The 12709-nt window shown below is 47.4% G+C and overlaps 1 protein-coding gene across 7 annotated transcripts in view; it reads right to left on the bottom strand.

The window, feature by feature from the left end:
* Positions 1 to 3833: 3833 nt before the first annotated feature.
* LOC119450610 (ETS homologous factor) overlaps positions 3834 to 12709 on the bottom strand; it is a 450939-nt gene continuing 442063 nt past the window's right edge. For 6 of the 7 annotated variants that reach the window (XM_037714114.2, XM_049666023.1, XM_049666022.1 and 3 more), the window contains one exon: positions 3834 to 11865. In XM_037714114.2, coding sequence (XP_037570042.2) covers positions 11706 to 11865 — 160 coding nt within the window. In that variant the 3' untranslated portion in view covers positions 3834 to 11705. The remainder of the gene's footprint in view (positions 11866 to 12709) is intronic. The other variant, XM_049666021.1, reaches the window with a different exon arrangement.

The following is a 12709-nucleotide window of genomic DNA, read 5'->3' as shown; positions in this document are numbered from 1 at the left end:
ATTACCGTCGTCTACAAGTCTGGACGGAAGCACTGTGATGCCGACTGCCTATCACGCGCCCCCGTTGACCCGCCGCCGCAAGACGACGAGGATGACGACGCCTTTCTGAGAACAATAAGCACGGAAGACTTCGCTGAACAGCAACGAGCACATCTGGAGCTAAAACACCTCGTCGAGTACTTGGAAGGCAACAACCGACGTTTTACCTAGGACAGTTAGGCAAGGATTACCTTCGTCTTCCCTGCAAAACGACATACTCGTAAAGAACTTCTCACCAGTCCGCGCCAACTACCTTCCTGTTGTGCCCTCAGCTCTGCGTCCAGAGGTTCTGCAAGCCCTACATGACGATCCGACCGCTGGGCACCTCGGATTTTCCCGTGAGCCATCGAGGATCATCATCATCGTCAGCCTGTATTTCATTAGCCTATTCAGACCATCCTCGATGGTCTGAAGCCATCGAGGATACAGGAGAAGTATGACTGCCACGCCTGCCCGCCGACGTTGCCCACTCCGTCAGGACATACCGAGACTGCCAGCAACGCAAGACACCACAAAGACAACCCGCGGGGTTGCTGCAGCCAATTGAGCCACCTTGCCTACCATTTCCGCAGATCGGAATGGACTTGTTGCGCCATTTCCGACGTCAACATCCGGGAACAAGTGAATCGTCATGGCTACCGACTACGTTACCTGCTACGCCGGAACGAAAGCCCTATCCAAAGCTACTGGGACCGAAGTGGCGAAATTCTTCATGTAGAACATCTGTAACGACATGGTGCCCCAAAAGTCGTGCACGGTCACCTACAGAGGAACTGCTTTTACGACGGAGCTTACTCAAGCCATCCTGGAATACAGCCAGACGAATGACGTTATAGAGCGCTTGAATAAATCCCTTGCCGACATGTTATCCAAGTACGTCAACGTCGAACACAAGACCTGGGAGGCGGTGCTTCCCTTCATAACCTTTGCTTACAACACGGTGGTGCAAGAAGCAACGCAGATCACGCCATTCAATCTTTTTTTTTTTTTTTGCGGAAGGAACCTGACGACTACTCTCGACGTGATGCTGCTCCACGTCACCGATGAAGAGAATCTCAACTTCGCCACCTATCTGCAGCCCACCGAAGAAGCACGACAACTGGCCCGCCTGCGCATCAAGAGCCAGCAAAGGATGGACAGCCGACACAACAATGTTCGAGGACGCTACCCAGAATACCATCCCGGCAATCGTGTTTGGGTTTATAAACCGATACGCCGACCAGGACTTAGTGAGAATGTTTCGCGACGCTATTTCGGACCCAACAAGACCATCCGACGTATTGGCGCCTTTGACTTCGAGGTCGCGCCAGACGCATTTCGCCATCACCGCGTCGCCGCGCACGACGAAGTCGTCCACGTGGTGCGTCTTAAGCCTTTCTACGCCCGCTGACAAACTTGGGGATTTTTTTCTTTGTTGCTTTCTTGTGTATTTCTTTGCTACGGAGTGGAGTTCAGTCGCGGGATCAAATCGCGGCCACGGCGGCCGCATTTCGATGGGTGCGAAATGCAGAAAACACCCGTGTGATTAGATTTGCGCGCACGCTGAAGAACCCCAGGTGGTCCAGATTAATCTGTAGTCCCCCACTACGGCGTGCCTCCTAATCAGATGATGGTTTTAGCACGTAAAGGAGCATAATTTATATTTTTAGAGTCGTTTTTCCGGGCGGCTAGGTGTAAGCGCCATGCGGGGTGGTCAAAAGAGAGTCGCGGCAGCGGAGAGTTAGAGCCGTCGGGGGTGGCGGATGAGCCGCGGTTTACGGAGCGCGCGTAGACGGGTTCACTGCACGTCGCGGCCTTTCGATTCGCGGTAGCAGTGGGTTGGCATTGACGTCAGCCCATCGCCGCTGGACCGCACCCGTGCCGAGACATTGCGCGAACGGACGAGATGCCCCAGCGTGCATGGAAGTGTTTTCTTTGGGGGACTGTGTATTGATTGCGAGGTTGTGAGACAAGAGACGCATTGCACTGCAAAGGATTTGTCGCGACGGCCTTGACATATTGGAAGTCCGGATAGTGTCACTCTGGAGCCCCTTTTTGTGTGCACACTGCGCGCACGGCAGTTTGATTGGACGAACGATGGGGCGAGCGTGATGTTGGGGAGGCCTTTAGAGACGTGCAGGGTCGTTGGACAGAGATTCGGTGGAGATTCGGCCAAGACCAAATTGTAACATCGTTTTAACTTTTGACTGGTAGTCTCTTTGATGTTTGTGTAAATATTTTTCAATACGTAGCTCTCCTATTCCATCTTATTAAACAGTTAACCCCTTGCAATCAGCGTCACAGCCTTGCCTACTGTAATGTGACTTCGCGACATCCACAACACCTTTGGGTTTCCCTCACTGACATCGAGGTGAATGTCAACTTGCGGGTACCTTGTTTTTCGCTCTTGTGTTTGTTTCGCTCTTGCGTTTTGGAACGATGCGTTTTAAGAGTGGGCATTGACACGTGCACTTGTTCATCTTTCTCGGGTGACCGCTTTTCAAAGGCTTACAGATGTTAAACGTAATCGGTCGGCACAGGACACGCCAACATGTATCGGAAGTTTCTCGAGTGTTAACGATTGTGCTATCCGTTGTCTTTTGTCACCGAGCCTTCTGTAATCTGATTGTATGCGCGGCGTGAATTGTGTAGTACTTTCTGGAAGCCAAGCGGGAACCAGCGATTACGCTGTAACCTTCGACGGGTCGTGCACAAAAGCCGTCGTGCTTGAACCGCTGGTGAGATGATCGACGATCACCGACTGTTCTCGCCGCTATCATTGTGCATCGAGTGTCGCATGTTTTTTCTCAGCACACGTTCGCCCAATAAACAGTTAGTTTTTTATTGCTCAAAGGTTTTGCTACTGTCTGCATCTTTACCGTCACTACAACGTGACAATATGATGGATACTGACCGTGACTCACCCGCCACAGTCCTCCGCATATATCTCGTTGCCAGTGCTGATTAAGTTCTACACCCCGGCACCTAACACATTCTCACAGTCGCATCGGACAGAATCGTGGATGGTGACGTATAGATTGTCCCTAATGGCCGATCCCTATACCTGCGTTTAAGATGCGCTGATTCAGTATCTGCTCCGAAAAAACGAAACCGCTGCTAAACTCGTGCGCGGTAACGCAAGCGCAGAAGTTCTGCGGCTTCATTTCCACTAAAAGTTGTCCTTGAGCGTAGCATTAGTGTTCTTACGAAAACAAGGAACTTTATTAATGAATGGTTCACCTGCAACAACTTACCTTTTAGCATCCAGTCTATAGACAGCGTCGGCGAGCGAATTCATGTGTCTTATGACAATGGCAAGAACTCACGGGAAAACTGCAACGAGATGTTCTCGCTGGCTGCGGGTGAATATGCAGCAACACTGAGTCTGGCTGAAGGGCGCACTGAGCGTGAGTGACTGCTGTCTTCTTTCTAGGGTTTTACGTGCCAGAACCAGTTCTGATTATGAGGCACGCCGTAGTGGAGGGCTCCGGATTAATTTTGATCACCTGGGGTTCTTTAACGTGCACTACAAGGCAAGCACACACGGGCGTTTTTGCATTTCGCCTCCATCTAAATGCGGCCGCCGCGGCCGGGATTCGATCCCGCGATCTCGTGCTCAGCAGCGCAACGCCTTAGCTGACTGAGCCACCTTCGTAGAAAATTCATAAACTTTCTTGCGCTCATCGAATGGGCGGTAATGCGTGAATTTCGGTTGCTTGAGCACAGCTGATGCCGACAGCGTGCGAAAGCTGTTGAAGGTGTAGTGGCTCACAGCAACCACACAGGCCGAGCCGGGAAAAGACGACACGCAAACGTTGTGGCTATCTACAAGTAGTCTTTATTTGGAATCTTGTCTCTCTCGTACACAGGTAAATAAACAGGATGGGCGAGTCGAAAAAAAAATCAGTTAAGGAGAACAATGCGACTGGCGTACAGAGAGGTTTATAGTATACATATAATATATTTATATATATAAAGTAGCTCTGTCGTTTATAAAAAAATCATCTCTCAAATATACTTTGTTTTTCTTTATCTCTCTTCCTTTCGTCTCGTAAAATATGGTGACAGGTATCAACAGGGCACACGTTTTGCGATGCCATAGGTATTTTTCTCTCTCTCGAAGGCAGGAGACGTATAATACAAAACAGAGACAAATCGGCATTTTCAAGTTGGACCACAGCGAAGGCACCTGAATGCGAAAGGGGTGCCTTCAAAGACCGACCCAATGCAAGTTCACGCTACCGCTTTGACTGGATTGGCCAATGCCTCCAGAGGGAACATGAATTCCAGCTGCCTCTAAAACGTCTAACTGCTGCATCGCACAGTTTACGCCACTAATGCGCTACGGCGAGCAGAACCACATGGGTGAAGAGCTAATAAAGGTCGCACTGCACAACTATTACCATAAGCCCTTACTTTACTATAAAATACTTCTTTTGGAATGTGTTGCCAGTACTACTGACTTGTACATTTGCAATGTACGCTTGATTGTGTCGTTTAGCCATTTCAATTATTTGTTTTGCCCGTTTTTTTTTATATGTTTTCCCATTAATGTGAGCTTTAGCGTGTGCACGTGCTAAAGATACGTCTTTTGCGACTATTGCTTTTTCTTTGACAAATTGCTATTTGCCACGCAATCAAAATGGCGTATCAGGGAGTGCTCCTCCTACTACTACCAATCATATGACAGACCAGGCGCCGTACCGGGTCTGGTTACTGTGACGGCAGCTATTTGTGCAAGTGTGCACGAAAACTTGACCATAAACACAGCAGCGAGTGAGGTGCAACAGTGCATCATTTAGACGTCCAACGCAGCTGGAACGCACCGTCCCTTCCAAACTGAGGCAGTTGCGCACGATGACGTCACAGCACTGTTGGAACTTGACGCTTATGTTTCAAGAGCAGCGGACCCGTGACATCAAGTGCACTTTACAATTCAATGGTAGTCACTTGGCTCTTACGTCTCTGTTTTTGAAGGCACAATGGTTTTGTCAATACTGAAAGAGTTTATAAGAGAACAGAGAACTGTTGAGCAACTTGGGACTCTTTCTCTCTCTTTCTCTTTCACACAACAACAATCGATAGAGAAAAAAAGAAGACATGACTGCGGCGCCAAGGCAAACAAGAGCACAGTTTCAAGCATCAGCCTTGACCTGTTTTCCTTAAGTACTCGCAAAACGCAGTGACGTCCACCGGGAAAGATACAAAAGAACAGCCGCAGCTGGTAAAGCACCAGCCAGAGCGGGAGTATTCAGTAAGAAATGTACATGTCCGATGCAGAGCTTTTTCATGAGATGAAAGAACAATACAAATTCAGCAGCGGAACCCGTAGCCCCTTAAACGCACTCGAGACAGCTTTGATCAGTTCTCGGCTCTACAGAGCCTGTTCCACAATACAGAAATGACAGCCGTTGCTTCCGTGTGAGGCATCTGATTTAGGAAGCAACACTGCCCACTCAATTAGCTAAAAGGTTAAGATACGAAAAAGAGCAGGTTTCATACAAATGTTTTAAGGATCACCTTTTTTTTTTTTTTTTAGGGATGTGCGAATATTTGAAACTTTGGAATAACGAATCTAATATCGTCCTATTCAGTTTGTTCCTCGAATAGAATAGTCATTGTTCGATTAGGTCCTCGAATCGAATTGTCGCTATTTGAAAATTAGAATATTTTTCGAATACTTTTCGAATACCTTACGTAGTCGACTGCACACGATCCAACATAACATTGAACGGGAAACGCGGTATTTTTGATCACATGATCACAGTGGACATAACGTGCTAGAGCACGCTGCGTCGCTGACTCAGCCAGACTTCCCCAGCTAAGCACGATAGCTGGGAATAAAATGTTGTTTAGACACGGCTATCAGCAGTGGGCATATTTTTGCACTGTTTATAGTGTTCTCTGATCCGATTAAATCAGAATACGCTTAACTGCAGCATGCTTTATAAAATAGTGGTACCACCAATCGCGACGAATTCGATGCTTCTTTTTTTTTTTCACTCTGCCGTTGCCACAGACGACACGCATGTACCAAGGGCGCGACGGTATACTCACATATTAACTGGTCCATAAGGTTATATTTATAACCTGATAATGCCTGATCGCGTATTTTCATAAAAATTCCTGAGTTTGCGAACAATCTGCTTAGTATTTTTTAATACTACCTTCGTGCTTTTAATAAAGCATGCTTTATATTATGCTGCGCAATGACAGAAACTTCCTATTGAATAACGAGATGGTAATATAGTTTGATAGTAATGGTGACAAAACTGCACATTACCCGGAAACTATTCGAAAAATATTCGACATTCGATTCGATTCGTTTCAAGGCCTTTTCTTCCCGTATTCGATTCGTTTTTGGCACTATTGAATTTGTATTCGATTCGGTCGCAAAAAGCGCTATTCGTACATCCCTACGTGGTTTAAAGCTCAATGTAATCGATACGCACTACGATGATTAATAATAGTGGACGTGAAGCTGTAGACTACAGTGATTCACCGGTGAACTGTTTGCATTAGGCCTCGTAATAATATTTACCTTGCCGAAACAGCGTAGAACAAGTAAATTTAATCGCTTGCAAAAGATGTCAAAATCCTGTTAAGGGGGGGGTTGTGCAAATATTACGAGACAAAATTAGAGATCTAGACAGGTGGAGCGTACAATCGCACAACTTAACAAGACATTGGCACACCCTATCATGTGGCAGGCAACGTAATTTAGCCGAGTCTGATCGTGAAATATCCTGACACGCAATTCGAATTAGTTCAAGTTCACCGCGACAGCGACGACGACGTGGGCGCATTTTTATCCCCCGGGGTACTGTCATTTTTCACATCGCATGACAAATACGTTTTCGTAAAGCGATGAAATTTGCGTTTCGCTGTAAGATCTATCGTGGCTTGAAACTGAGACCGCTGCTTCCTTTGTAGCTAGTAGCCATGTGTTCGAACACATCAGGATACTAGAAAGAAAATTGGAAAAAAAAGGCGAAGGCGAGGAACAACTGACAACAAAAAAAAAATTCTGGATACACATTATGTACGCGTTATGTTGAAGAGATGGGAATGCAATTTATGTCTCGCGAAATAAGAAAGGGTGTTAACACAAATCTTGGAATGATGTTGCCTGGAACGCTCGTGCGTGAGAACACTCGAATAAAAAAAAATACTGTTCTGGCATCTTTATACACAAGGCTTTGTACAGGATGTCGCTTCACGTTAAGGACGCACCAATCCTTGTCGCCTCTTTTTTTTTTCTCCCACAGAGCTCGCAAACAAATGAAAGAGAGCGATGAAAATAAGAAAGATTTCATGACACAAAACCAGTAAATCATGTAAGTTACCGGCAGCGTGGGCGCTAATATGAACATCCGGGCAGGGAATGACTGCTCGACATGAGTATGTTTCGTCGATGATTGCACATATGACAGAGGAGACAATGTACAGGCCTCGCGGTTCCGGTGAGAACCAGCTTTCGTTTGTGCGTACACACCGCGTATCTACGTGCGGTGCACTCAGATTGCCACAAATACGTGACGACTTCTCACGAGCCGCCTCGCAGTAATCGGAAGTACAGTATGGACCACTGTTAAAGGGAACGAAGAATTTTAGATAAAACCGACAAACTGCAACACAGCCTCGACTCCGCTAGAAAAACTGCCTTACATGACACGTTAGGTAGACATGTAGACACACAAATAGGCTCCTGCGGGCCTTCATGCCATGCGTCAGCTGTAATCGACATCAAGATTCCATCTGGTTGTTTGCTTTCAGAGTCGAGCACACTGTACATGTATGCACAAAGAAGCAGAAGTGATTTCTTTCGAAACACGTTGGCCGTCGGCAGCAGTGATAAGCCATTAGGTTTTTGTTGACCAGTCCGCACAATCTTGGTGACCGGTTGGCCTTTCCTGATCTTTCATTCCTTATGTTTATCCGGTTGCCCCGATCAAGTCGAAGTGATTGTGCTGCAATTCGTTTGAGCAGACGCACAATAATGAAATGCTTCGCAGAGGCCTTGACGTGAATAAAAATGCAAACCACTCATTGTAGGTTCATAACTGACGACCTTTTCAATTTCAATTGCGGTCTACCGACAAGTGTCTGACCGACGATGGTGAATAACTTGACGCGCTGCCACCATCATTCGTTCCGACAGTTGACGGGAAAGCACAACTCCACTGCACAACACGCACAAAGTTGCACAACACGCCCAACACCACTGAACGAACCTGACACGTCGAAACTCGTCCACAGACCACAACAGGCTCTACGCAGTGTTTCACATAAACAAACTGTCGGCAAAAAAAAAGAGATAAAACAGTTTTTTCAGCAGCATTTCTGTAAGCGGCCGTAACGACTCTTCATGCAGCATCGTCATTTCGTTGAAATATACGAGACGTGCTGGAATGGAACGATGACATAATATTGCTTTTTTTATTTTCTCTTCTTCTTTACGACTAGAGCGACGTAAACTTTAAAACTTTATACGAACGAAAACCCTCACGCTATAGTTCGCCATTGAAACAGCGACGCCAGCGGAGAGTGGAATGAATAGAGCAGTGGTATAAGAATTGCACATTGTCAGGAATCATAGTGTACTCTACGTGAAACCTTCTCTGCATCGCTGATTAAGCGTAGTTTGCCCTAGCGCTTCGAGCTTTACCAAAGCATGCGCGACGACTGCTCCACAACGTTTGGCAGCGGAATATCCTCCAGCGCACCGGCGAAACGTCGAGCGCTCATGTGTCGTCTGCTCGGAAGCGAATCAGCTCGAGCGTTTCGTGTATAGCGTCGTCTGCACGGAGCACGCGCCGAGCAGACGACAGACGCCAGCGTCTGCCAAACGTTTGCTAAGCCTTTTTTTACCGCTCTCCACTTCTGCACCAGCCGGAATCATCGTCACCCTCCCTCCCTCCCCTCCCCTTCCCTTCCCACGATATCGGGGCCTAAACAATACTCCTAGAAGTTCGCGAACGCTGACGGTTTCGTTCATCACTTCCCTGAAGGATCACCCTCCGTCGTCACGGTGACGACGATTGTTTAACTCCGTCGTCACGGTAACGACAATTGTTAAACTTCGCGTTACTCCGTCCCGGGACCAAGCGGCGTGCGCACGTGACACTCTTTTTGAAACGAACAACGTACGCGCGCGCACGCTCACAAACACACACATGCACTCGCAGGGGATGCAAATGAACAAAAAATAAAAAGAGGGATTAAACGATAATCAAAGGATGCAAAGTGATAAACAATGGGGCAAAGGGGGCAAAAACAAAAAAAAGAAATAGGAATGGGAGTCTTAGACGTCGAGTCTGTGTTACAACAGAGAGGAAAAAATGTCAAAGATAAAAAATGCGCATGTGTGACAGCCATCAAAATGACGCTTGCCAGGCGCGCGCTAGAGCGATTGTTCCGGTAAGAAGATGCAAAACAACAACAAAGTGGGCAAAAAAAAAGTTATGCAGCACTCTACGAACATGCGGGTACATAAGTTCTCTGTCGTTCCGGCTGCAGTCGTGATGTGGTTCTGTTCGTGGTTGTTGTTGCAGAGAACGAGTGGCTTGTAGCCTTCAAGCTTTACGGTCTCCATCCAGTGGCGTTGGGGCCAAATTTGTACACGAGCCGTCGGCCGAACACAGGTAGGAGGACCTGGCTTTTGTAGTAGTATCTGAATCCACGGAACCAAGCGTGAAAGCAAAGGAGGGGAGAAGCACACAGAGCTTCAAGGTTAGACAAGCACAACACTGCGAACGCCACTTCAGAACTAAAAAATTCAGCTATCGCTCGCTCAACTGCAAGAGCAAATATCTACACCAACCGCGACATCTAAAAGAACCGTAAATGAGATAACAGGCCAGCTCAAGTGACCGTACATAGACTCCTGCTATTAAACAAAAGTAGTCTTTCTCACATGATGCACACGACTGCACGAGAGGAAGCAACATTTAATGCAAAATACGTTGCCCAATTGTGAAAATTCGGGTTGCACGTACGTGATGGATGTTCGCTGCGCTGGATCAAAACAACGACAGAAGATTTAAAAAAACACACACACAAGTGCGTCTTGTGTTGTCCTTTGTCGTTTCTTTTGTCGTTCTTGTCATGCTACTTTACAAACATCAATTACGTTGCGGACAACGCCGGCATTCCAGTACATGCTGAGCAGACCGTAATGACTAGAGCACAATCATGTGACCACGGGCTTGGATGAACTTAACTTGTGCAAACGAGGCACATTGAACACACACACACACACACACACACACAATAACACAATATCTGTAGCTAGCAGCAAAATGCGCTACCGAAGAGCTAACATTTGGCTTCGTTTCGGGGCCACACAGAACCCAGGTGCTCATCCGCACGGACCCTGTAAACCATCTTTGGTTAAGTTTATGAGCTAAATAAGAGCGTGGTAATTACTGCTTGAGCACAGCGTCGCATTATTATTAGCCTAACATGGACTAGAGGGCTTCTCTCTGTGAGGTTTTTCTGCGGCTATGCAGATGTATTTTGTTCAGATATAGTTTTCTGCCGCCGGCGTTGAAACCTGATCAGTACAGAACTCTTATATAGTAGTTGAACACTGCCGATATTAGCACCAGCCGAGTTCGCGTGAAGGGGTCATGTGAAGAACTAAAGCAGTGGAGCTGCTTGGCGCTGCTGTCGAGCTGCTTGGCTGCTCTTTTTTTTTTTTTTTTTTTTGGCACTGAAACTGCCCTCTTTTAACGTAGTGACGGGACAATATCCGGAGCTGGTCCTTGCGCTCTAGGTCAGTAGAAAACGCTAAGCAACCTCAATGACTTGTGATACGACTGTTGTACAGCGGCTAGTGTACAGCGGCCTCCACGTATTATCCGCCGTTTTAGGGTTCTTGATCTTTCGGGATTAACGTTCATTTCTGTTTTGTGAGCCGCGAGCTGTTCCCATACAACCTTTTTTTTTTTTCTGCTGAAGGCTCGCTGGCAGGAAGTTCCAAACAAGTCACTGAATCTAGTGTCGGTGGAAAGCCAGGAGACCTTCAAAATGATTTTTCTCACATAGTTTTTGATCTTTGCGCCCGCACACAAACAAATTATGGACAAGTTGCACACATTACCAACGTCAGGTCAGAAGCGAATTGAAAAAGCTATTTCCTACAACAACTACCGCGGAAACCCTAAGAAACACCCCTTAAAGGGTCCATTTCAGCGTGTCGGACGACCAATGCGAGCAAGTGGCACTAATTCGTACACCAGACACTTTGGCGTTTACGCGCACCACATTAGGCTTAAGTTCACATGCCCGCGTGACACGATGGCAGTGTCAAACTCAGCTGCTAAACTGCTTAAACATTAGAAGACGACAATGCCAAACACGCTGTTTCACCTCTGCCGTTATGCGCTCCGCCACCGACGCGCGCAACTCGGGAATAATGCTGCGTGTCGCGCAGAGCTGTCGGTGCGCCGCGTGCCACAGCCTGATTCATTCCAACTAGACATTGCTAGAGGTCAGCACAATGAAATACGTCACGCATGACAATACCAGCACACAAAGTGACAAATGTAGAGGGCGGAGGTCAGTTTTGAGAGCATCGACACCACCACCACCACCATCGAGAGTCAGTCACCACCACCAGCGCGAGTGTCAACACCACCGTCACCGGTCATCTTGGTGAGTGCAGGGAAAGAGGGGGGTGCGTGTCAGTGGGTGAGCAGAGAGGAGGTGTGAGAGCGAAGAGGTTGCGTCCCGTCCGTCTTGTCGCTCCAGCCACTTGAACGGGGTCCGAACTTGTAGACGAGCTTTTTCGGCAGCCCCTGGGCCTTGGGAACGGGTTCTAGGATCTGCTTGCCGTAATAGGTTCTGGTGAGTACCACCACCCGGGGTTGGAAGGAAAGGGTGTAGGGTGTCAGTCAGGGGAGAGAAAAGAGGAAGAGAGAAGAGACAGACATTCGGAGCGGTTAGTATCGCCAGAGGAACAGTAAAAGTAAAATTGGAAGGCGATTCCACCTCCAGTTGAAGTCGATCAAGGGCAATGTCTTCCTGAGCGAGTAAAGCGTGAGAATGACGCGTCACCTCTCGCGTCAACTCTAGCATGACGAAAGTACGAGAGGCGTCGGCTTGCCTTAATTTACATGGACTTTATTAACTGTACTACCTTCAGAATCGGCCCACATCTTTATAAAGAATGCACACTATCTTTGCGATAGGCCCACGTATTCAATACCATCCGTAAAGGCCCACATTTTTAGGCTGTATTACCGTCGGCATCTGCCTACAAGAAAAGCTAGAAATTCATATAGCCGATAAGGAAAAGCGGGGGTACCTCGCTAAGAAAGACATTGTCTTTATGACGTTACATTGTCGGCGTACTTGAGATAAGCATCGCTCTGACTTCTCTTTTCGGGCCATTGCCGGACCGGTGCACAAGTCGAGGACAGCTGATCAATATCCGTAGTCTCGAGAGGAAACCAGTGTTATAGTGTCAGATTAGTGCTTTTGGGGGCATAAAGTATGGGTAACTGCACTTGCGGATGATGCGTTAGTACGTTTATAGTCGGCTCTAGCCTCCAAGGTCACTACCGAAACATTGCTTCAACTCTTATTTTACAGTACTCCCGAGCAGCGATGTGCCTTTCTTGAATTACATTATGACCAATACCTCGTGAAAAATGCGCGACCCCAGGGGGTCTCTCGCGTGACCCCA

The sequence above is a fragment of the Dermacentor silvarum genome, chromosome 4, assembly GCF_013339745.2.
Source record: "Dermacentor silvarum isolate Dsil-2018 chromosome 4, BIME_Dsil_1.4, whole genome shotgun sequence".
In the NCBI taxonomy this organism is placed as follows: domain Eukaryota; kingdom Metazoa; phylum Arthropoda; class Arachnida; order Ixodida; family Ixodidae; genus Dermacentor; species Dermacentor silvarum.
This window is presented reverse-complemented; position numbering and strand designations above follow the sequence as displayed.